Source organism: Podarcis raffonei, chromosome 1 (assembly GCF_027172205.1).
Source record: "Podarcis raffonei isolate rPodRaf1 chromosome 1, rPodRaf1.pri, whole genome shotgun sequence".
NCBI lineage: Eukaryota > Metazoa > Chordata > Lepidosauria > Squamata > Lacertidae > Podarcis > Podarcis raffonei.
This window is the reverse complement of record NC_070602.1, coordinates 40,427,880-40,450,772: the sequence shown is the minus strand read 5'-3', so window position 1 is coordinate 40,450,772 and position 22,893 is coordinate 40,427,880. Positions and strand designations below refer to the sequence as shown.

At 40.0% G+C, this 22,893-nt stretch overlaps 1 protein-coding gene across 1 annotated transcript in view; it reads right to left on the bottom strand.

Moving 5' to 3' along the window:
* Positions 1-1,115: 1,115 nt before the first annotated feature.
* Positions 1,116-22,893, bottom strand: part of SPRED1 (sprouty related EVH1 domain containing 1) — a 75,787-nt gene continuing 54,009 nt past the window's right edge. The window contains exons 3-6 of the mRNA XM_053381827.1: positions 21,361-21,529; positions 19,695-19,744; positions 9,920-10,078; positions 1,116-3,183 (exon numbers count right to left, since the gene is read on the bottom strand). Of these exons, the coding sequence (XP_053237802.1) occupies positions 2,524-3,183; positions 9,920-10,078; positions 19,695-19,744; positions 21,361-21,529 (1,038 nt within the window). The 3' untranslated portion in view covers positions 1,116-2,523. The remainder of the gene's footprint in view (positions 3,184-9,919; positions 10,079-19,694; positions 19,745-21,360; positions 21,530-22,893) is intronic.

Here is a 22,893-nt window from a genome sequence, read left to right as displayed (position 1 = left end):
TTCACCTATGGTCTGACTCCCTATAAGGCAACTTCATATGTGAGTTGGCCACAGTTAGTTAAGAAATTCCCTCGTTAAAGCAAAAGCCTAAACATACAGAAATGTGGCCGACATCACACAATCCATGAAACCAGATACTGAACCGATGCAATTATTTCAAATTAGATCAGTTGCAAATAACACAACCTATATACCAGTATCCATATTAATTTGTATTTTTTTTAAAAAAAACAAAATAGGAATAATATTTCTTCAAGAGTAAAGGATAGTAAATGTTTAGCAGCAAAGTGGTTAAATATATACTGAAAATATTAATGCACATATTCAGTATTTTTTTTTTTAAAGCATATAAGGTTTCACTACTACAAGAACCAAGAGTTGCACTATGTCGATGAGTGCTCATAGAAAATGGTTAGATTTGTCTCTTCCCAAAGTATGCACATACGCACACATACACACAAAGTTCCAAAGGACTTTTCTGTACAGCCAGCAAGTTCTTTTCTTGGGTTGTTGATACAATGCTCCATTTTTAATTGAAAGCATAATGTTTTAGTAAATGCTATATCACAAGATGCAGGTCCTATGTCAACAGTGAAATGCAGGTTACGAATCTCTGTCTCGTTTTTGTTTGTTTATTTGGAAAAAAAGTTAACAGTCTATTTAGGCAACCAAGTTTAGCTCAATATGTGAAGCGTGAAAGTCTTCTGGAGCAGCAGCTCTCAAATATATAAAAGGAAAGGATTTAAAGAGATTGCTGCTACAGTGTCGTGTTTGCTGACTTCGGTTATCCATACAGGCTTTTTTTTAAAGTACAAAACTAGAAAGGAGCTCTTAACTTCTATAGTTATCAATATATTTGTCTTCTTTTCAATGTGAAATAATACTTCAAGATGATCTATGTACATAACGTTGTCAGTTCAAGCTGTCATATAAATATAAATGCTTTCTTTAAAAAAGTATTTTACAGATAGTGTTATATACAGTTGTTCAGTTTGATACCTGGGCTCTGAAAAGAGGAGGGGAAGGAAAGATTCCTGTGATTGAACATGGTCTTCGGAAGAAAATAAACCAAAACATTTCACTGGGGGGAAAATGCATAGAAATAAAAGAAAAGGTAGTGTGCAATTATAATTTTAATCGTAAGAGCATATTAAACACATGGTTTTTTCCCCTCCACCCATTAACGATTTTGAATGAATGACTGCTTCACTGCTTTAGAGAGTTTTATTAATTAAAAATCTGTATACTCAGCTATGTTATATGATGGATGACATTTAGAAATTTCCCCATATTGGTATTTAGGACACATAGCCAAATGTTAAGTTAAACATTCATTATTAATAAGCTACAACAAAGACAAAATAAAACCCACTTCCATTCACAAGAAATTCATTTGCTTTTCCCTACCTGGGTTATCGTTTGATATACGAAGTATTGTAAATTTCTGATAGGCCAAATAAGATTAGAATAATGGATGCTTTTTTGTTCCTTTGCTAGTTTGAAGTAATAAGTGGTACCAAGTTGAATTGCATGATAAATATATATATATATTCTATGTCAAATATCTTGTTGTAATTTTCTTTCCCCAAACATTTGAAATCAAGGAAACCCTAGAAGAAAATTTGCTGGTTGAGAAAGGAAAAAAACTCCTTTGCCATTTCGCTGAATACAAAGTAATTTATATATAAAAATAAATGTTATGTTCTTATAAGAGCATTAGACAATTACACCTGTGCTTAACAAAACATTGGTCATTCAAGACTACAATAATTAATATTTTAAAGGCTTTCAGATTACCAGAATGTACAGAGAGAACTCAATACAAAAATGTAGCTGAAGGGAAACAAGACTGAAAATATTGATTTGTCCATTTTGAATAGAAATGCTACTAAGTTAACTAGTTAAATATTGAGAAATACTACCATGGAATGTGACTGGAAATGTGGTCCATAACTGTGTTGCAACTGGAAAGGGGAAGGAAGATTTAATAATTCGTACCATATATTTTGTTAAATATAAACATTTGTTATTTGTACATAAAGTTGTTTCCAAAAAAACTATTTATAAGCAATTTAGTTGCATTTAAAATCAATTTAGTTTCTTGCAGTCGCCAAGTTTTAAACTTTCCTTAGTTTTAAATCAGCTCTTGCTACTGCAGGTTTAGTTAAATTTTCTGCTAAATAGATTCTTTCAACAGCCCCCATCACCTAACCTCAATATGTACAAATTGCTGAAGTTGACCCCTTATAGTACGGACTGCAGTTTATACTTCTTTCAACCACCAATCGTTAAGAAAAGGCTTTCCTTTCGCAAGAACTCCCAACACAACTTGCACCATGCACTTAAAAGCAGGTCATTTGGCGTGGCCAGCATTCCCACAATGCAACAAGTTCTGATGCTTCTTTCAGAATTGACCTCTCATACACGACAGGTTTCCCCCTTCTGCTTGCCAAATGCTTCCACGAGTTAGATCCTTCCTGAAAATTAAAGACGTTGTTAGCCCAAACTTGGCACCGGACAGGTTCATCCAGCCGCTTTATGCTTCCCTCCGCAGCATCCACAGACCTCACCACAATGGTGGCACGCTCTTAAGGGGAGGTAGCAGCACATACACGGCGCAATGAAAGACAACGTGACAAGGGCGAGCCATCGCAAGCAGAACTTGTCGTCGCTAGTGTCACAAGAGCAGGGGTCAGAGAAATCCCCCTCCGAGTCTGACATACAATGGTAGAGCATGCTCTCAGCACAAAGCATGCAGCTAACTTGGTAGATGCATCTCTTGATGGGATCGGGAGCGTCCTGGCATTTGCCCCGGCCATTCTCTTCGTGATTAAACCTTTCCTGGCAGTATATGCAGCGAGAGCGCTCCCCGTCCTCTTTCCTCCTTTTCGACTTTTTCAATTTGAACGAGGAAGGCTGCGTTTTCAGTACCACAGAACACTTGGAATCTTTTAGCGAATTCAACTTAGTTCCGTCCCCGGAAGGGTACAGATAGTCTGGTTTTTTACTATCTGCCTTGGGACACTGCAGCGAGGCGTCGCCTTCATCCCTATCCAAGTCATTTTTCCACATGTCTGGGTGCCTATAGTCTGCATAGCGGCGTATTAAAATGTCACGAGGGTTTATTCGAACAATTTCTTCATCGTCCTGAAAACTGACATTCCTGACTGGCTTCAGGGGTATCTGAAAGGGAAGCAAGACACTTTGTTTTACACACAAGTGTGACAGAATCTCTCTCTCTCTCTTTTTAAAGATATTTATTAAAGTTTCCAATTTTTTATACAAACAAAAAACAAACAAAGAGATTAAACAAAAAAAAAAACATATACTTCATAAAACATACTTTTCAATAACAAATTTCTCTGACCTCCTCATACCTCCCCTTCTTGTATTCCATTTCAGATTATTTGTTCAGCAAATCCTTAACTTAAAGCATTACAGCTTATAATATCACCTTATTTTCTATCCAAACACTTTTTTTCATCCATATTCCTTTATATCATTACAGCTAGAAACCACTCAATTTCAATCCAACATCATTCAGCATTCCATAATTTTACAATATTTCTGTAAATAGTCCTTAAATTTTTTCCAATCTTCTTCTGCCGACTCTTCTCCCTGGTCACGGATTCTGCTAAGTGTGACAGAATCTCTCAGCACAAGCTGATGATTAAGTACCAGAGAACTTTACTGTCAGGAGGTTTCAACCTTACTTGTTTTCTGCAAACTGAATTGAAGAGTTTCTGACAAAGATGATAGGCAGAGTAATCCAAATGGAGTGGGGGGGGGGTGCTATGGAGGGGGGGGGCAGAACCAAAAATGGATGAACTGCCATTTCCCATCTGGGCTTGCACTGGTAAGACAAAAAGTGGTGGCGGGTGCATTTTCCTCTTCCTGTTCAGTACAATGATTCCTACAATTCATGGGTCACCCTCCTTGGAATCACAGGATTGCAGCTTCATGAAATCTATTCATATTTAATGCTTATTAGGCACCTTAACAATTAAATGCTATACAAAGGTATTCACAGTCCTGAACATCCCTCCCCTAAATGCCCATCGTAGGTCACCTAAGACATGAAAAGAATGAGGAGATGGAAAGGTGAAGCAAATGAAAAACAAAAACCCTGAAGAAAAGATGGTGAGTGCAAATTGGGGGTGGGAGGGAAAGAGTTGACCAGTAATAAAATTGCATGATAACAAGTTGAAGAAGCACTGCCAGTATCAGAAGGGAATTCAAAACTGGAACAGGAAGAAGAGAGGAGAGAAAAACACACACACACACACACACACACACACACACACACGTCTTGCTGGCAGGGCACTGGGAAAGGCAGTTAATCTGCCTTTATTTCCTCCACTGCCACCTTTTGGGTTGGATGTGTCTCAGAAAAGGTAGTGTCTAACAAAGAGCAGGAATTTCAGAAGCAGAAATTATTCAACTCACAATTCTGCTTTAACAATGTGAAGTAGGATTTGCGAATGCAACACAACACTCTGAGATAATTGTGAAGCAGACCATTTTCAAACATGGGTGATGACTCAAAAAAGTCTCCAAATGACAAAGAAGTCGAGAATTAGGTGCTCGGGTGATCCATGCTTCTGAAATTCTTGGAACTAGCCCCCAAGTGCAATTCTGTGCATATCTACTCAGAAGTAAGCCCCACTGAGTTTAATAGGACTTACTCTGGGTAGGTGTGACCAGGATTTCAGGCTGCCTGCAAAAAGTGGTTAATTTTAAATCATATTGCAAAGGGTGGAGGATTTCTTACAGGTGTAGAAATAAAAGCCACTTTGCAACTCATGCCTGAATTATTTCAAAATGCTTTTTGAAGAAGCAGTCCTTGATTACTGAAGTACTTGCTTAACAAACACATTAACACTTGTGGTGAGAACTTGTAGCCAGTACCAAAGAAGTTGCTCACTTTGCTGGCACCAATGGAAATCCACAAAACCAAGACAGAAATAACTTTTCCATAACCTTCTAAAGGATCGGCCAGCGATGACAGAAACATCTTTCACTATTAATGAAAATAAGTTTGCTATAAAGTTTTAGTTTATGAGCAAAGATTAAAAAGCAAACAATCCTTTCCCATCCCTGCCAAGGGCAAAAACAAGACACTCCATTATAGGGCAGAGCAAACTTCTGCTGGAATATTTGAGATTCAAAATGGCTTGGCTCAAAGTAATAAAAATTGTAATCGGTCACCCTTGCCAATGGTTAAAACTGTCTAAACAACTAGAGCAAGCTAAATAGGGAAATCTTTGAAATCTAAGTAGAAGATCACTCTAAAATAAAACAGAGTAATGCAAGCCTAAGCTTCAGTAATAGATTGTTCTGGGCTTTAACTCTGCAACCTTGGGGGGAAAAACGAAGTCAGGAAAAGGAGAGATCAGGCTGAAGTCAGGCAAAAGCTACTTTGCACAAAACATTTTTTCTACATGGGTGTACAGTACAATGGTGTAGGCAACCCCCCCCAAAAAAAACCTTGGGTGGTGGTGTACACTGTAATGCTGGAGTACATTTGAAGAGCTGCAAGCAGTAGCATTCACAAATATAAATCTTACAAAGTAGACATATGTGATCTTTGCGCACCTGCACATGAGAAATTTCCCTAACCCATGTATACTCAGGTGAGAGAAAACCGTATGCCTATATCTGAGGTACTCCAGGGTACCTGGGTGCCACAATACAGAATCGTGGGTAAAAGAGGCATAAGATCAACTACAAGGTTAGGAAAGGATAATATTAAATTTATCATGGAGTGCTCTATTTTCACCACAAAGGATTTTAGAGGCTTGACAATAAAAAAAAGACAATTCATGAATTTAAATGCCAGCAGACATTTTTCTTCTTTCCACTTAAAATCATAACAATAAACCAACAAAACCAGGGCCTGACTTTGCTTACTAGCCAGCTGCGGTCTGTGGCTATCATTGACCTCTCCTCTCCTCTTGAGAATTTGGGACAGGAGGTCTTGTATTGTTCTGGGCTTTGCTGAGGGCAGAAGCAGTGTGTGTGGCCAGTTCTGCTTCTGCTTGCTCCAGAGCTGAACACAACATGAGACCATCTTGGCTGTGAGTCTTGGAAGACCCGCTCCCTGCCTTGCAGGCCTTTTCCCACCTGGCCTGAGAGAGCAGGGCCCTGGGACTTCCGGGTTGGCGCCATTGTTTAATGGCGGATTCCCTCCGAGCTCCGGAGGGAATCGGCTCCGTAGCGTCTGGGTCTGGCTGCTGCGGCGAAGCGGGGACCCTTAAAATCACAGGCGCGGATGCCTGTGAACACAGAGACTCGGCGGGCACCATTTGCGCCCCCCCAATCCGCGACGGAGCCTTTTTAAAGGCTTCGGAACGGAGGCAGGGTGAGGCGTGGTGCTGAGAGTACTCCCTCACCTACGGAGTGAAGCCGCAAGCCATTGACAGAGAGCGCCAACTTCTTCCAAGACCGATTGGACTCTAAAATATAAACCCGTGAGTAATACGGAGATTGGAACTTTAAAAATTTTTAATTTTGGATTTGGAACGAGCGGGAAGGGGCTAAAAAGGAAGTTCACCCCCCCCTCTTTGTAAACAATCTAAAGCAAAGGACTGGGCAGCTAAGGTCGAGAGAATCTGTTTTTTGTTTTTTAATGAAAGATCCTGACTTCACGGTTTTGATACTATAAGAAGATTTACTGGAGGATAAAAAGAATTTTGGGAGCTGAAATTTCACCCCCCCCCCGAGACCCGGGAACGTCCTATGAGAAAGCCTGTTGCATTAAAGATTTTGACAGCTGTCAAGTGAGCTGCTAGTCAGCTAGCTGTCAGCTGGAAAAAGAGAACATTGTTTCTGCTGTTTTTGCCGGTTTACTTGGTATAATTTGTTGAAAATAAGGAGGGCTGATACAAAATAACTGGACTTTTGGTTTTGAGCTGAAAGGAACAACAAGGAACTAAAATCCCCCTAGAGGGGTAATAGGGACATTACATCACAAAAATGGCTGGAGTATGTAAAATCCAAGCAGAATTGGACAGAGCACTCGTTCTCTTGGGAAACTTGCAAGATGAGTACAATGCTTTGTCTACAAAGGTATCACTACTACACTGGACAGTAAACAACAGTTTTGAGCCTGATAAGGACTTGAAACAGGAAGCCCATTCAACTGAACAAATAAATGAAACTGAAAGTGTAGATACGATGGAGCAATATGTTGTTTTTGAAGAAAATGAAGGAGGAGCAGGAGATTTGCAGGAGTCGAGAGTTACAATATGAGGCCTGACATGATGATAAAAAAGGATAATAAAAAGTGGATGTGGAAAGCCTGGTCTGAATGGGAGTCTGGAAAATGGAGAGATCCCTTTTGGAGGAGATCTGAAGACCTGAGGATTACAAATTTGTTGGTGAAAGCTGGAGCTTTGGGGACATCTGGATTTGAAAGAAATTTGAAACAAGAGTTGGAGCACCCCATAGGCTTTGCCTTTAAGTATGGAGGACTGGCTGGAAGCGACATGGATTCTGTTGGGCCGGAGTCCCTCCGAGACTTGGGGTTTAACATCAAGGACTATCAAAGAGACCGGCAGAAAGGAACTGAGAGAGATATAAGGGCCTCGGATGTGAGATCTCCAGGCTAAAAAAAATAATATAAAGACTGATGGATATTGGTTAGGGACTGGAACCGGGAAAAGGGTGCGTGGAGGTTGGGAATCCAAAGGGTACATAAGGATAATTTGCTTTTTATATTTTTTGTTAGTGGTAAGGAAATTGGGTAAATCGTGGAAGGGAAATTTTGGTCGACTTTAGGAAAAAGGTTTAAGAATAATCAATGAGGTATAAGTATTGATGTGTAATTTTAATAAGGTAAAATTGGTTTCTTTTCTTTCTAAATTAATTGAAAATAAGGCTGTTAAAAATAAATTGAAGAAATGGAAAAAAGAAGTAAAGTAAAGTAATAGTATGTTGGAACAAATGTTTAAGCTAAGGTAAAGAAATAAGTTAAGGACTTGCTGAACTGACAATTTAAATTGGAATACAAGAAGGGGAGGTGTGAGGAAGTCTGAGAAATAAGGTTAAGAATAATAAGTATTAGAAACTTTATGTGTTTTTTCTATTTTTTTTTTGTTTAGTTTTGAATGTTATGTATTTTTGTGTTTTTTTGTTTCGTTTATTTTTTGTTTTTGTTTGTTGTGTGTTATTTGAAAATGCTAATAAATATTTTAAAAAAAAAAAAAGAGAGAGCAGGGCCCTGGCTGACTCCAGCTACAAAAGCAGAAGTTTTTGTTGCGGGGCGGGATTTTTTGTTTTATCTTTATTTTAGATATTGTGATTTATGTGGAAATTGTATTTTTGTTATCTTGTAAGCTGCCTTGAGCATGCCTTGAACTGTGGAGAGCCAGCAGACAAATGAAATTACGTATCTGTATATTCTTTCTATCCTCCTATGAGGCTGGAGGGAAAGGGAGACGCTGGGGGCCTTTTTCTCTGGCAAATGGATTTTTTGAGACCTCGTAAAATATCCCTTGACTGACAAAAATGGGACTATTTGCTGGGGAGTCTTCCCTGGCTGCTGTATTTTTTAAAAATAAGAATTTCTACTGCTCAGGTGGAAAACAGAAGACGAGCTTTGTGAAGTGAAGGATTGTTTGGGTGGAGGAGAGGAAGAAATCAATGTCCAGAGCAGGAAGTGGGTGGGACTGTGACACAGACCGAGCTGCTTGCCTGGAGGCAACAATGGAAACTGTAAAGGGGAATAAGGAAACTATGTGGCCCGGAGGCCCAGGAAGGAGGGCAAGTAGCCTGGTAGGGACTTTAGCATCTTTCGAGAAGCTGTATGGCAGTGGAAAGGAAGGCAGAATACATGGGACTGAGCAAGTATATGTCAATGAGAAAGCCTGGGTGAGTAAAAATTCCTACGTGACAGAAAGAATTGTACATAACAGGCGAGGGAAAAGAGGGAAGCGTGCAGATGGGAAGGGAGAGGCACAAGGTGGAAGTTGCTGCGACTGCACATATTTGCTCAATTCAGAAGAAATGGGAAGTCATGGTTTCCAGTTGCATGAGCCACACACACCACCACCCCTTTCAGCAGAGAAAGGCTTCATTCACACAGCAGTTTATTCCCTTTCCCTGATGTTTCCCTGGGAGTTATTTTGCACATCATAACTGAGCTTTCACACAACATAAAAGCCACTTCTGAAAATATGTATGAGGATATAGTCCAGCACTCATTTCCATGTTATTTGATTGCAAAAAACCACCCTCTTACAGCCCCCTCCCCCCAGCTTGGAAAACCACGTGATTTTGTATGGTTATTTTCCTGATTTTTTTACAGGTTCATGCCACAGCTGTGTTCACATGACAAGCTTTGTGGCAGACTACCAGCATGTAGTGCATTCCTTGCCCAGTTAAAGGCTAGTATTTCAGCACAGAGTAGCAATGGTGGTGGCATGTTGACATCTGTTAATGTTTGTTGCTAGTTCTTGCTGTGTGAATGGCCTTTACCGCAACCTGGGGGTATAGTGGTTGAGATATGATGGAACAGGCTTGTGTAGTGTGAAAGGAAAGTTAGAAAAAAAAGAAGAAGCACTAGCCTTATAGTCAGTTAAACGAACACAATAAACCCCAAGTGTGAATACAGCCAAAGAGGTATCAGAAGCATCTTCTACTTTTAAACAAGCTGCAACTTCCCATGACACTGGAACCCAAAGAACTATAGCTTGTTCAAAAGTGGAAGCAGATGTTTTTAACTTCTTCCTGTAGTCTCTTCCACTTTTAAGTCTGGTGCATGAAAGAGGGTAGAGAAGGGAGTATGTGAGCCTGAGGCTTGCCATGGCTCTCTAACATAGTGGAAAACCTTTGGCTCCCATTATAGGTCTAGCCTAGACAATAAAATAACTAAGCCAAATTTCAGACAGCTGTTTTTTCCTAATTGCAGAACTGTTACCTGGTTGGATTGGTTGTGGAAAAATGGTCTTCTTGAGCTGAAATCTTCAAAGGTTGAGGGTCTTATACTTAAGCTTTTGTAGGAATCGTTGCTCACTCCAGGTTCATGTTGGAAAAGATGATCTTTCATTAGCAAACTCGGTATGCTTTCTGGAATAGCCTGGGAATGATAATAAATTATAATTCATTTTTTGTTGTTGTGTTGTGCTTGAGTCATCCCAGCAATTCAGATGGATGACAATGCATATGACTTCAATTAAAATCAAAACAAGTTGCATACTAAACATTTACAAAAATTCTATTGTAAACAAATGCCACAGATTACATGCTGGAGGTAGCATTTATGCAGTGTCAAAAATACTTCTAGTATCCTCCTTATGGAATGCTTACTGAATGTACAAGTCACAAACACACCCAGCACAAGAAAAACACTAACAGCCCTTCAGACCTACAATTTCCATGATTGCACGGTATGGATATGGGACCACACAAACTCCATTTCCCAGTTGCTTATTTATACATCTAGAAAATATCACTACAGAGAGGATTGTATGCCATTTCCTTTTCCAAGCAGTGATTGGCACTGAAGACTTGATATTTGTCAACCACCTGACCACCAACTAACCACAGCAATTGCCCCTGGTTCCGGCAGATCCCTGAAATAGAGCAGCCAACCGGGTTGGGTGTGTGACTCACTCTCACTTCTGTAATAGAAGGCCACCAAATTGGTGTGGGAAACTGTGATCACCTGAACACTTATTTGCAAGACCATAATTAGGGCAAGGATTTCCATGGAATTTAACACTTCAAACAGGCAGAATATATATTCTTATGCCACACCTGCTGTTTTCAGAGTATATGATGGCTGTGCCTTGATGCAGCCTTTGGCAACCTGCAGCTCTTTCAGTCTTAACCAGCTGGTTGGGACTTATGGGAGTTGTAGTCCAAAATACATTGGCGCAGGTTGCCTTAATGTGCAAGATGCTCATTTTGTAGCATGTTTCTGACAAATGCACTTTACATGCTTACACCTTTCTGCACCTTCAACAAAATGAGACTTGTTAGAAGTCCTGTTACTGTGCAGATGGGCACTGTATTTAATAGACAGATATGCTCAGCCACCTCAACAAAAGACAATGTTCTCCACAATTCACTTTTAAGTCTCATTCCTAAGTGCTGAAGGTAGTAAATAAGTAGTAAATTCTAAGATAATACAATGAGCAAGTCACTTTTTACAGCTTCCTAGATTGTAGAAAACAGTGCTCATCAGGAGCTGAACCGACTACTGTGAAGTCGGGCAGAATCTAATCAATTGTTGTGGAAGAGCATGTTAATATGCTTGCTATAGACATAAAAGGGTGGGTGGGAGGAAAATAACTTTCCAAGCTTTAAAACGCCCAACACCTTAGAGATCATTGCTCTAAGATCTATCATATTTCATTGGCTCCTCAAACTTAGAATTTGGAAACTTAAGAAGGAAGCAAAAGTAGACACACTGACTGCATTCTTATGAAAGACTACATTGTGGTTTAGCTCTACATGGATGAGCCTTCATAAGCCTTAGAGACTGTCCTCTCACCAACTGGCCAGAAGAACTTCTATCACAATAGTTTTTGTTAAACTTTAGTTAGCTGCTGGGCAAGCCCACTTCAAACCACAGCTTATGACATTGGCTCGTTTAACCAATCCCTATATGCTGTTAATACTTCTAGTGTAATGTCTGATGGGGAAATTCACATACCATGTCAAGATGCACACACTCCAAATATGAATACAAATAGCATATATGCAAGCTGCCTGAGCATCTGCTACCAAAGTTTACCTGTAGCACTCAAGTCCCAATGGTAATGGTACAGAATTTGGCAACCTAATGTATGCATGACTTCCAATATAAGAAAGGCTATCCAAACCATGGTCTGAAGATTTCTTTGTTGTCTCAGGCATAGACCAACAAATTTATAGTCAAACTTGATCCTAGTTTTATGGAAATCTGGGTGCATAATGGTATATACTATTTTTTCCATATTCACCCAAGAGTTCATTTTTTTTAAAGAATAATTACTTCCAATTAACAGAGGAACATGGTCAAGCGTCCATGAGGCTTACAAGAAATGTGATGTGCAGACAGGTTTGAGATTTCATCAATCCAAATGAGACTGTGTCATTTTGCCTTCCTTTAGAGTTTACAAAAACACTCCCATGAAATAGCTTCTTCTGCAACTCTTGCTACACCAGATGGTGCTGTGGAAAGCTTTTCTGACAAGCACAGTGTGCATTAGCAAACGCCAAGCCTTCTTGGGGTCCAAAGATCTTATAGTCCAGTGTACCACACAACCACTAACAATCCAGTATAAATAGCAAGGATCTGATGAAGCAAGCCACAGCACTGCAGCATGGAGTTGGGCTATAACAGCGTCTGGACTCCAGATACTCCTTTGGAGGCATATGAATTCTCAACATTAAGTAAGCGAAGGCGATATCAGTGCAGTGGGAAACTGCAAACTACACCCTTATTTGGTCTTGGGGGCTATTTATGTGTTATTACCATTTTCAACAAACGCTTGACATCTTTTCTGTAGTTCATACAAAAGTTCAGTGTTTGTGTCATGTTCTCAGTGCCCATCCTTTTACACTCAATCCCTTAATGTCATAACTCCCAGTAGCTACACAGTCCCTAATAAAAAATATCTTGGTTTCCAAACAAACCATTTGATGAAGTATTTCAGAACAGTTCTTTGGATGGGAAACAATTAGTCTAAGTTGTTTTGTCATGGGGTGGTTATTAAACTTAAAACAGCAGCAGCAACAAAATAAAATCAAGAAATACGGTTCTGACTGTAAGAGGCCCAAACACAGGCTACTATTGTATTGAAAACAAGACTAAATAAAACCAGCAAAATATTTTTACAGTATAAAAACATGCCACATTAAATACAGTGTTTGATGGTCTCTATCTCACATAAAACACAGACATAGATGCACAAATCCCCACTTCTTTTCTACTGCCAAAGCAATTACGCACCGCCCACATTCGATATCCTTCAACCACAGCACTGGCATAGGCTAGCCAGTATCATCTATGAAGTAACCTACGCCAGTTTTTAATGCACAACGGAAATCTGGTTTGCTCCCAGCTGCTGGTATAATAATTACTGTCCTATGGTTGCTAAGAGATACTCTGACTTTTTTCCAAGACTATTAAAACATTTCTGTGTGCACAAGCAAAAGGATGCTGGGTAAAAGCAATAAAATGACTCTCCAGCTGTAGAAGCCCAGCAGAACTCAAAGCCAGATGACAGCTGTAGAGAAAATGAAAACCAGACTGAGATCCTCTCTTCTTCAAAACTCCTCTCCTCACTTTTCCCAGGATGAAGGTTGGGTAAGAGAACGCGGCGCTCTTCTGCAAGCCTTGTTAAAACAATCCTCTATCCCTGAACAAGTGATCTGACAAAAGAGTAAAGGAGACTATACTCTCCTACCTCTTAGAAAAGGCTACGTATTTTCTGACCCTTGTGCTTATTAGCCCTTTCATAAGACTGTATTTTTAAAAGCAACACCCATATCCCATTTGAATTATGAATTAAGACTCAAGTTCAAAATAACCTCTGCTTTAGTGATTCTGCAGAACAGAGCAATTACTTTCAATGCCAACAGCTGTTTCCCTACAATTAGTTGCATATTTTCTGCCCTACATCCTGAATACCTTCAGCAGCGGCCTAGAATCTGCAGAATATTTTCCGGTCATTTAAGACAGAACATTTCCCATATAAAGCACATCCTAAAAGCATAGCTGAATTACAGACACAACACTTCCCTTCTTTTAGGATCCAAAATGAATGCAAACTACAAAAGCAAAACAGGAAGAGTATCTTTTGAAGAAGCATAAAAGGATATAGACAGCATATAAAGTTATGTAATTCAAAACCTTTTGTATTGCAAGCAATGTTCAATTCCTGGCAGGTGTGGATCAATTCAATCTTCTTGCAAACACAGACATACTAATCTTCATGCAAAATTTGCCTCCTAAATTGAACAGCAGTGATAAGAGCACTCACTTCAGCTTCATGGGGGATTAGACTACTTATAACTGCAAATCAGCACAGAAAATTTGATGCGACTAACAGATTTTTGTAGAGCTTTTGAGTTTACCTAGCTAGGTTATTGTGTCATAAATTTCTACAGACAACAGTCTGCTCTATGAAGCCTCCAAATTTAATTACAGAAACTACAGCAGTAGACCAGTTCACACCACTTGTAAGAGTTCACAAACCAGACAGTTGCCAACCTGCAAAAGAAAAACAAAAGGAGACAGGCAAGACTTTTCCTCTGCAGTGAGCAGAGAAACCAAGTGGGCTGGTGGAGGAAGGGCAGATTAATCCTACAGGAGCCCATTCACCTATCTGTAGTGTATGTAATTCCTTGCTGCCTATGGCTGCCAGGTGAGCTGTCATAAACTTTGAAATCTTTTTTCAAAACCCAAAATGAACCATTAGTTTTTGTAAAAAACAACAACCCTATGAGCAAAACTTCAGTGGCTCTGGCAATCTGCAGCAGATAGTCTGGGCAATAGTCATTACCACTATACTATAGCCAAAAAGGTGGCTTTTTAGTACTGTACTTTGTGGCATGTACAGCACTGAATATAGCATCTTCCGCTTTTTTAGCATACAGAAAAATACCCTGAGAGCACAAACTCCTGTTCTCCAAACCTAGGATATTGCAGTGAAGTAGAATGGTCAGCCATTTTATGAAGGCTGGCCAACGTGTTTTGACATTAATTCAATTAACAAAATAACATATTAACAGAAGTTTCCGCTCAAGCTCCAAATTGCCAGGAAATTGCAACCACAGTCTTAGCAGACATGTTATTCCGAGCAAAATGGATATGGCATCCTATCTTGTTAGTTCCAGCATGACCATCACCTTGGTGCTGGTTGGCTGCCGGTGGCAAAGTGGTGGACTTCCCAGATCTGTCCGCTCACTGAATAGACAAATGGAGTCTATGCGACTGAAGTTATCATTCTATGTTACAAGTACTAAATTGGCAACCAAAATCATCCACACAGAATAAGAGCTGAAGGCTCCCCTGTGCCTTCAAAAACTGTCTGACAGAAATCTTGCTGCTGTGCACTTCAGCTGTATTTCCCTTTCCCTTCATACCCCTCAAAACTATTTTTACACATTTCTTATTTCTTCTGTCTGTTTCCTGCCACACCTATGCTTACCTGAACTTTAAATTTCAACACTGAGGCCTGGTCTGTACTTTCATATCTCACATGGTCATTTTTCAACTGACCCTCTCTGCCCAACATTCATTTTCATTCTACCCAGCATTCCATTCAACACCATTTAACTTTCTCTCAAGAAAGGTTCATACTGAGCGTATGTGTGTGTGTGTGTGTGGGGAACACCCTTATGAAATGTCACTGACTAACTTTAGCCAGTAAAACAATTTTAAAATATAAACTAAAAACATGTCAAACAACTCATGGGTAAAGACACACACAAACCATTTGCCAAAGTCCACAGTACACACAGGACAAATCTTTCCCCCACAATCACCCCAGCAAAGCCTATGGAAGAAAAACAACATGCCAAAGTCCACCCTGGCATCATGGTTGGAAAGTTCAGGACCTGGCCTGTTGGCCTGATCCTGTTCTTAACTTTCCCTAAGCAGTTTAGTAGATGGTTATCTCAGGACAGCCTGCACCCAAACTAGCTTGGGTGGCCTGAAAGCTTGAATGTGTCTCTGGACTCTGCACTAACTTGGGAAATTTGGGTGGCCAGAGGGACATTTTATTAATTTCAGTTGGTATTCCAGCTACCTTGCCACAGTTGTTCATGCACTAGTGACTTCCAGACTAGGCTATTGTGATGGCTAAGTGTAGCTGGTTTGCAGGACCTTCCAGCGGTTGGCTAGGGCCGATGATCTTATCAGATCACGCCGCAGGTGCCAAATCCCTGGGACCCTGAGCACCCACAAAATTCCCCATGAAGGGGCCGGGCACCCACAAATTTAGGTGCCAGGGTCATGCATGCTTCATGGCATCCATGGCACTGGGCACCCATGGTTCCGGGGACAAGTTGGCACTCCTGGATCACACTGAAACTTCATGAGTGCACACGGTTGTCAGTGCATATCTAGGCTCAATCCTAAGTGCTGATGAAAAGCTTTAAAGCTTTAAACCAGTGGTGGATTATCTGGTGGGCCTAAATTAGGTCTGGCAGACCTCTGAGATTGGCCTGCCTTGGCACTTTGGGCTAATGACAGCCACTTTTCTTAGTCCTGATGTCATATAGGCAAAGAAACATTTCCCCCTTCTAGCCAATGCTTCAATACACTCCTCCTTTTTTTCTTTTAACATGTCCACCACCCACTGCACATCTGTTTTATCTTGATTAAGCTTCAGCTTGTTTACCCTCATCCAACCCAGAACATCCTTCAGACACTGGAACTAGAAAAAATAGTTACCAGAAATTTAAATTTGCAGTTACAGAACATAATTTTTGTTAAAAAAACCCCAAAACATGTTGCCAAACTGCCTTGACTTTATTATCGGATAAAGAGATTAAGAGTTCCTGATTAATCCTGCTACTTTTGGTTGGAAATTCCTAATCAGTTCAGTTAAGCTAAATATTTAGAAGTGAATCCAAGACATAGGATTTTCTTTGCCCTGGGCATTAACATATTTTTAACAAATTACAGAACGTCTGGGGTTTTTTTATGATAAAATGTTCTGCAGAAATCTCAGCATTCTTGGAAAAAAGCATTGATTTTTACTCTCAAATTTTCCAGGGAGATGGTTTCTGAATCTTGCACTAGAATCAGATTTTCATCCACTAGAAAGCTCCAGTCTAAATTAGCAGACAATCGGTAACCATTAATTTTTATTTTCCCCACTGGACGATGTTCCTCTTAAGTTCTGCATAGCATGAACTCACCCTTCTAAAAGCTAAGCCAAAGCAACATTCTCTTGCTCTGTGCTCTCCACATTGGTCCGCATTTCCCAGAATCCTACTGGTTGTCCCCCCCCCTTGCATTTGTTGCAATCTAAATTAATTTTTTTCAAGCAATGCATTCCAAATGGGGTCCCTTCAGAGCATTTTACAGATGTAGTAATAATTCCTTGCCAAAATCAATGCAAACATTGATTCTATCTTCTTAGCAATACTGTAACAACACGGCATCAATGAAACAGTCATTTTGTGATCAACCAAGATCCCAAGCTCTTTCCCCTGTTGCTGAGCCCCCAGCCGAAAACAAAAACGTCTCTTATCACTCGAAGTTCACAGCCTTCTACTTGGCAGAACTCAGTTTCATTCCATTTCCATTACTGCAGTTCTTGAGGTCACCCAGTTCTTCCTGTGGAACTTCCTCATCCTTATTCTGTATTAATAATGCCTCCCAAATTAGGATTGTCTGCTAATGTCAGGACTCTTACTTCCCTTCCCAAACACATTACATATAAATTATTAAATAAAACCAGCTGGGTAATTCCGCAGTGACCAACATAAAAATTGTAAGATTCTTTACAGAGTATTTTCTGTTTTAGCTAATATTATTTGAACTCCAAATAACACAAAACCATTTGTGAGTTAACTGGCTTGATCTTCCCGACAAAAATAATAAAGAAGTATGCCACAAGTAGTTTAAATGTGGTGTTTTAAAATAATGTGACCAACAAAACAGTTTTGTAATCTCAAGAATTTATCTGTAACCTGGACAAGTGTTTTCTCTAAAAGTAGGGGGCGGGGAATCTCACCTGAGGCAAAATACATAAGGAGCTAATGTTTCATGGGCAAGTGTGAAAACTTATGGTAATTTTTATTAGAAACTATGGAAAAACGGTTTTCAGGCAAAAGACCAGTGACCAATGTAACATGTTACAATTCATTGATAGACACCCATAAATAAATGCCTCCTAAGCGAGGCCCTGGGCCCATGACACTTCACTATGCATTCACAAGTTGCAGGTCAGCATCAAGCCCGTGTGGGAACTGTAATGACCACAGGGATTTACATTTAGCTGTGGCAACACCCTAATGATCTGTTTCTTTTCAACCCACCATTATCATCATTTGCATGAAAGACAAATGTCACCAAAGTCCTCATATTTATTTTTTTAAGAATAATGGATATCATATTGCATCACTGGGCCAACCATTATCCCCCCCCCACACCAATTTCTCATTCTCAAGCTCAACATTAATGAAGTTGCCAACTGACACCAGTATTTCAGTTGCTGTTTTTCTAAAACTTTCTTCCAGGATATTCACATTTCTCATACGGACATCATGTCTGTGGTGTTTGTTTTTAATTATGTAAAAACAAACACACACCACAACTTGACATTTTGTGTCCATTTTCCAACCTTTAACGGGGGTTTTTCCTGCTCCCTGAGGCAAGAGACCTTCACCTTCTGAGGTGATTTTGTTCTATCTCTAGGATTGGCGCCTCCAGTCTGTGGGCCAGTGTTGGCCCACCAGGCATATGAGGCTATTTTGGGCAAACTATGGCCACCCACCCTACACCTTTTCATCTTTGCTTATCAACATTTGTGAATGTTGTTAAACAGATGAAGCACACCCCATCTGATTACAGAAGGGATGGTATAGTTTATTCTCAGATAAAATATATGAGAATGTGTGATAATCTTGATGATGCAGCCTGCTGCCTATAAGGATGACACATATACTGCCTGAAAGACCCACATGTGTTGCCAAGTAATGATATGCTTTTAAAAGCAAAGACTGGCAATTTTTCCCATTTCCAGGCTTGTAACTCATCTTAATATATGGCAATTAAGTCACACACTTACGAAACAGTGATCTACTTGTGTGCAACAATCTTTGACTAAAAACAAAACAAAAAACCCACTGAAAACGCATCACAACCTTTGGGTTTTCCAACACTGCAATGAGAAAGTAATATAATTCTTATTTAGATACATTCCAGGTTAAGAACCGACCTCCAGAACGAATCAAGTTCTTAATCTGAGGTACCACTGTATATCTTTTAAAAGCGATAGACTATCATCACACACTAAGACCATGGCTGAAAAGCTTTCAATTCACTACCTTTGTTAAAGTGAAGCCTGTCTGATAATCCAAACTAGAACAATAGTTTCCAGCTCATGTGAATGAAATCCATAAACTCTAACCCTTGACTCCCCATACGTCCACTACACTGGATTTCACCCATGGATTTTTTGTAGTCACTGTGTATTACTTGTCTACAGGAGCCTTGGGAAGAACATTGAAGTACTAATGATCTTGCTGTTGCTTCTCATGTTGTGTGACTGAACCTCAACATTGAAAATGGGTTACAGGTTTAAATCCTGATGAGGCCTGCCTGACATTAAACCCTTTAATCCGCATGCAACCAGAGGACATTTTTATAATACTACAACCTTCACAAGTATCAGTTTTGGCAATGAACATTTTTCTTCTAGAGCTCAGCCATAATTCAAATTAAGCTTCAGGCACTTTAGCACCCCTTTAGCACTCACTCTTTCATTAACACATCTAGGGTAAAAAAAAAAAGAAATGTCTCTCAAACGAAGCAATAGCTTATGTCTTTGAGAATTAAATATGACAAAGAAAAGTCACCCAGCCTAAACTCTATACTTACAAGGCAAGACGGTTCACGTGGTTATCCTTCTGCAGATTTAAAGTTCAAAAAGTTTTAACGAATACAAGTAAGACCACTTTCAGCACTGAAAACTCCTGCCATCTCTTCTGATACAATTAACATAATGGAAGTTTAAAGCACTTACTGGAAAGCCATCTACAGGTACTTCAATTTCATCATGTGACGGCAGACAACCTATGGAAGAATAAGACAAACATAAAAATCTCAAGTTTCTTTCAGATGTGAGAGTTGAGGACTTAGTATGAGGCAGCTTCCTATGTTTCTCTAGCTGGACTCTCCATTTTTTCTGAGACAGCTATTCTGAGTGATAGGGGCTCTTTGGGAATCCAGGCAGAGATCCTTCCCATCACCTAAATTTTGTTATATGGGAGATGACAGGGTTTGAACCTGGGACCTTCTGCATGCAAGGCATGTACACTACCAATGTCAAGTTCAAGCAAACAGAGAATTATGTATCAAATTTCATTCTGATAATTCAGTGCTCAAGAGAAGCATTACATTGCAGTGTGTTTAATGCCTTTCCTAAGCCGTATGAAAACTGGTGTTGGATCAGACAGGGGTTTGAACTTTAAATACAGAATGGTGTCCTGAATGTGCACAGCACACTTCATTCTGATATTTCAACATTCAAGAAAGCTAGTAAAGGTAAAGGTAAAGGTACCCCTGCCCGTACAGGCCAGTCGTGTCCGACTCTAGGGTTGTGCGCCCATCTCACTTAAGAGGCCGGGGGCCAGCGCTGTCCGGAGACACTTCCGGGTCACGTGGCCAGCGTAATGAAGCTGCTCTGGTGAGCCAGCACCAGCGCAGCACACGGAAATGCCGTTTACCTTCCCGCTATAAAGCGGTACCTATTTATCTACTTGCACTTAGGGGTGCTTTCGAACTGCTAGGTGGGCAGGAGCTGGGACCAAAAGACGGGAGCTCACCCCGCTGCGGGGATTCGAACCGCCGACCATGCAATCGGCAAGCCCTAGGCGCCGAGGTTTTAACCACAGCGCCACCCACGTCCCAAGAAAGCTAGTATGTTACAAAACAGTAAACACATTCAGACTCAAAAACAAAAGACACATGCTGCTGAACAAGGTTGCTAAACCTGAAGGCCTCACTTCACTTGGCATAATATGAACTAAACACATTTGCAAGTAAATAATCCTCTGGAAACTATTCAAAATCACAACTCACAGCAAAGCATCATAGAAGCTGACAGAGTGCCAAGGAAGAAGGTTAGTTAACGTTATACAAGTGAAATCCAAACAATTAGATAAGTGGCCAATGCTCTATAAAAGGTAGCGAAGGTCCTTCAATGAAAGGATCTTGACTCTCTTTGGTAGCTTTGTATATGGCTTTAAAAATATTAAACACAAATTTGTGATTTGCCTCTTCCCTGGGTAAGCAGGGACTATTACCATGGCAGACCTGCACCGTCATTTTCTATCTCTGCTGTAACCATTGTTCATTACCCCTCAGCCACATAGACCAGCTCTGTAGGAGCTGCATGTTGCTCACTTGCTCAAGGCTAAAACAGGTGCTTGCCTTTTAACATGAATGAATGTACATTAACACAGTACCTAAATGTACAATAGTTATGCTTCTGCTCTTCATGTTTATTTTGAATATTAATGGGGCCGCCCAGACTGGGAAAAGAGAAACAACTGCCTGTAGACAACCAGTCAAAAAGATGACCAGCACAGTTTCATTAACACATATAGTATTACATCGTGGGTACTACTATAATTGTTTTAAAATTATGACTATATATTTTAAAATGCTTATGCAACAGAGATTCATACCTTGGGAAAGATCTTCTACCGCCCTACGAATGCCTCTATCAAATGCTCTTGCATCAGCAGGACTCTGAAATGTCAGGCCAAATTTTTTGTCATCTATTTTCCAGTGGTGAAAAGTTGGCGTAACCTTATTGTAAATAAGGTCCTTCTTCAACGTACACTCCAAAACCACCTGAAAAGCAGAGTTAAAGGAAAAACTTAGCATAAGGGACTTCTGTACACAACAAGGTTTAAAAATAAAGTCTACTCTCAAATGAATCATGTCATGGACCAATTAGCTCCTCCCCAAAGCAGACAAGTTCGTGAAAAACCATTTATATATAACCTACTTGAAAGAAATTTAGTTTTTGCCTTAGTTACTGGCTGTTCCCGATTCCAGGCTATAATACAGCAATACCAATGCATTTTTTTGTAAGTACACAGTGACATGGTTGGCATATAATGCTAAACCATGATTAACGTTCACCATAGTTAATAAACCACAGTTGAAGCCAAGGCACCTGGCAGATGATCACTTAAACTTCGGTTTATTACACCACAAAATAGTTAAAAGCACCAACAAGAGCAGTCAAACCTTGAGAGTGGTTTGATTTTGATTTTTGCTGCTCTTACACCATGGCTACAGCTTTTTGGTTGTGACAGCTCCTTAACTATATGGGAGGAGGCTGGAGTTCACACGTAATGCCAAGATATGGTTTGAGTTAACCAAGGTTTATAAATCAAGAACAACAGTTTTAGCATTATGTATGAACCAGGCCAGCTTGTAAACTTAAAACAAGTAGGTAAAAGCAACTAAATGTATGAACAGAACCCTATGAATCTACTAAATTTAGAACTTCATGTCATTGCCCAGGATTCTTATCCCAAAACAAATATAATTAAAAAATTCCTTCCAGTAGCACCTTAGAGACCAACTAGATTTGTTATTGGTATGAGCTTTCTTGTACATGCACACTTCTTCGGATACACACAAATATGACAGTTGATGAACCCACAGATGCTTTTGTGCAGTTTATTCCAGTGTACATATGTACGCACACACATACTTCAGTTTGTGCTTGGGTGAATCAGAGGAGATCTTTTATAATGTTACAAAGGGAGGTAACAGTTAATTACATGCAAAACACATGTAGCAAGCCCAGGCTGCCTTTTATTAAAAGAAGGCGAATTATGGAGAAGGGAATTTGAAGACAGCAACATGGCCACTTTTCTCTTCCACTCTGACTGGCTTCTCACAAGCTGATTTTCCCTTTACATTGGCTCGAAACACTGCCCAGGTCTTCTAAAACTTTGGACAATATTCTTGAACTGTGTAGACAACATCCTGAATCAGGTATTAGTGAAGAACTGGCCAAGGGGCTATTGACTGTATCCGGTCTCCCTTCTCCTTCAGTCTTCCTATTCAATTTCATTCAATCACATCTTGTCTTTCCTCCAATGGGTTCAAGGTGACATACATGGCTCCCCGCACTATATACTCACCCTGTAAAAGAGGTTAGGCTGACATATGTGTAATGCCTGGCTAAAGGTCATCCA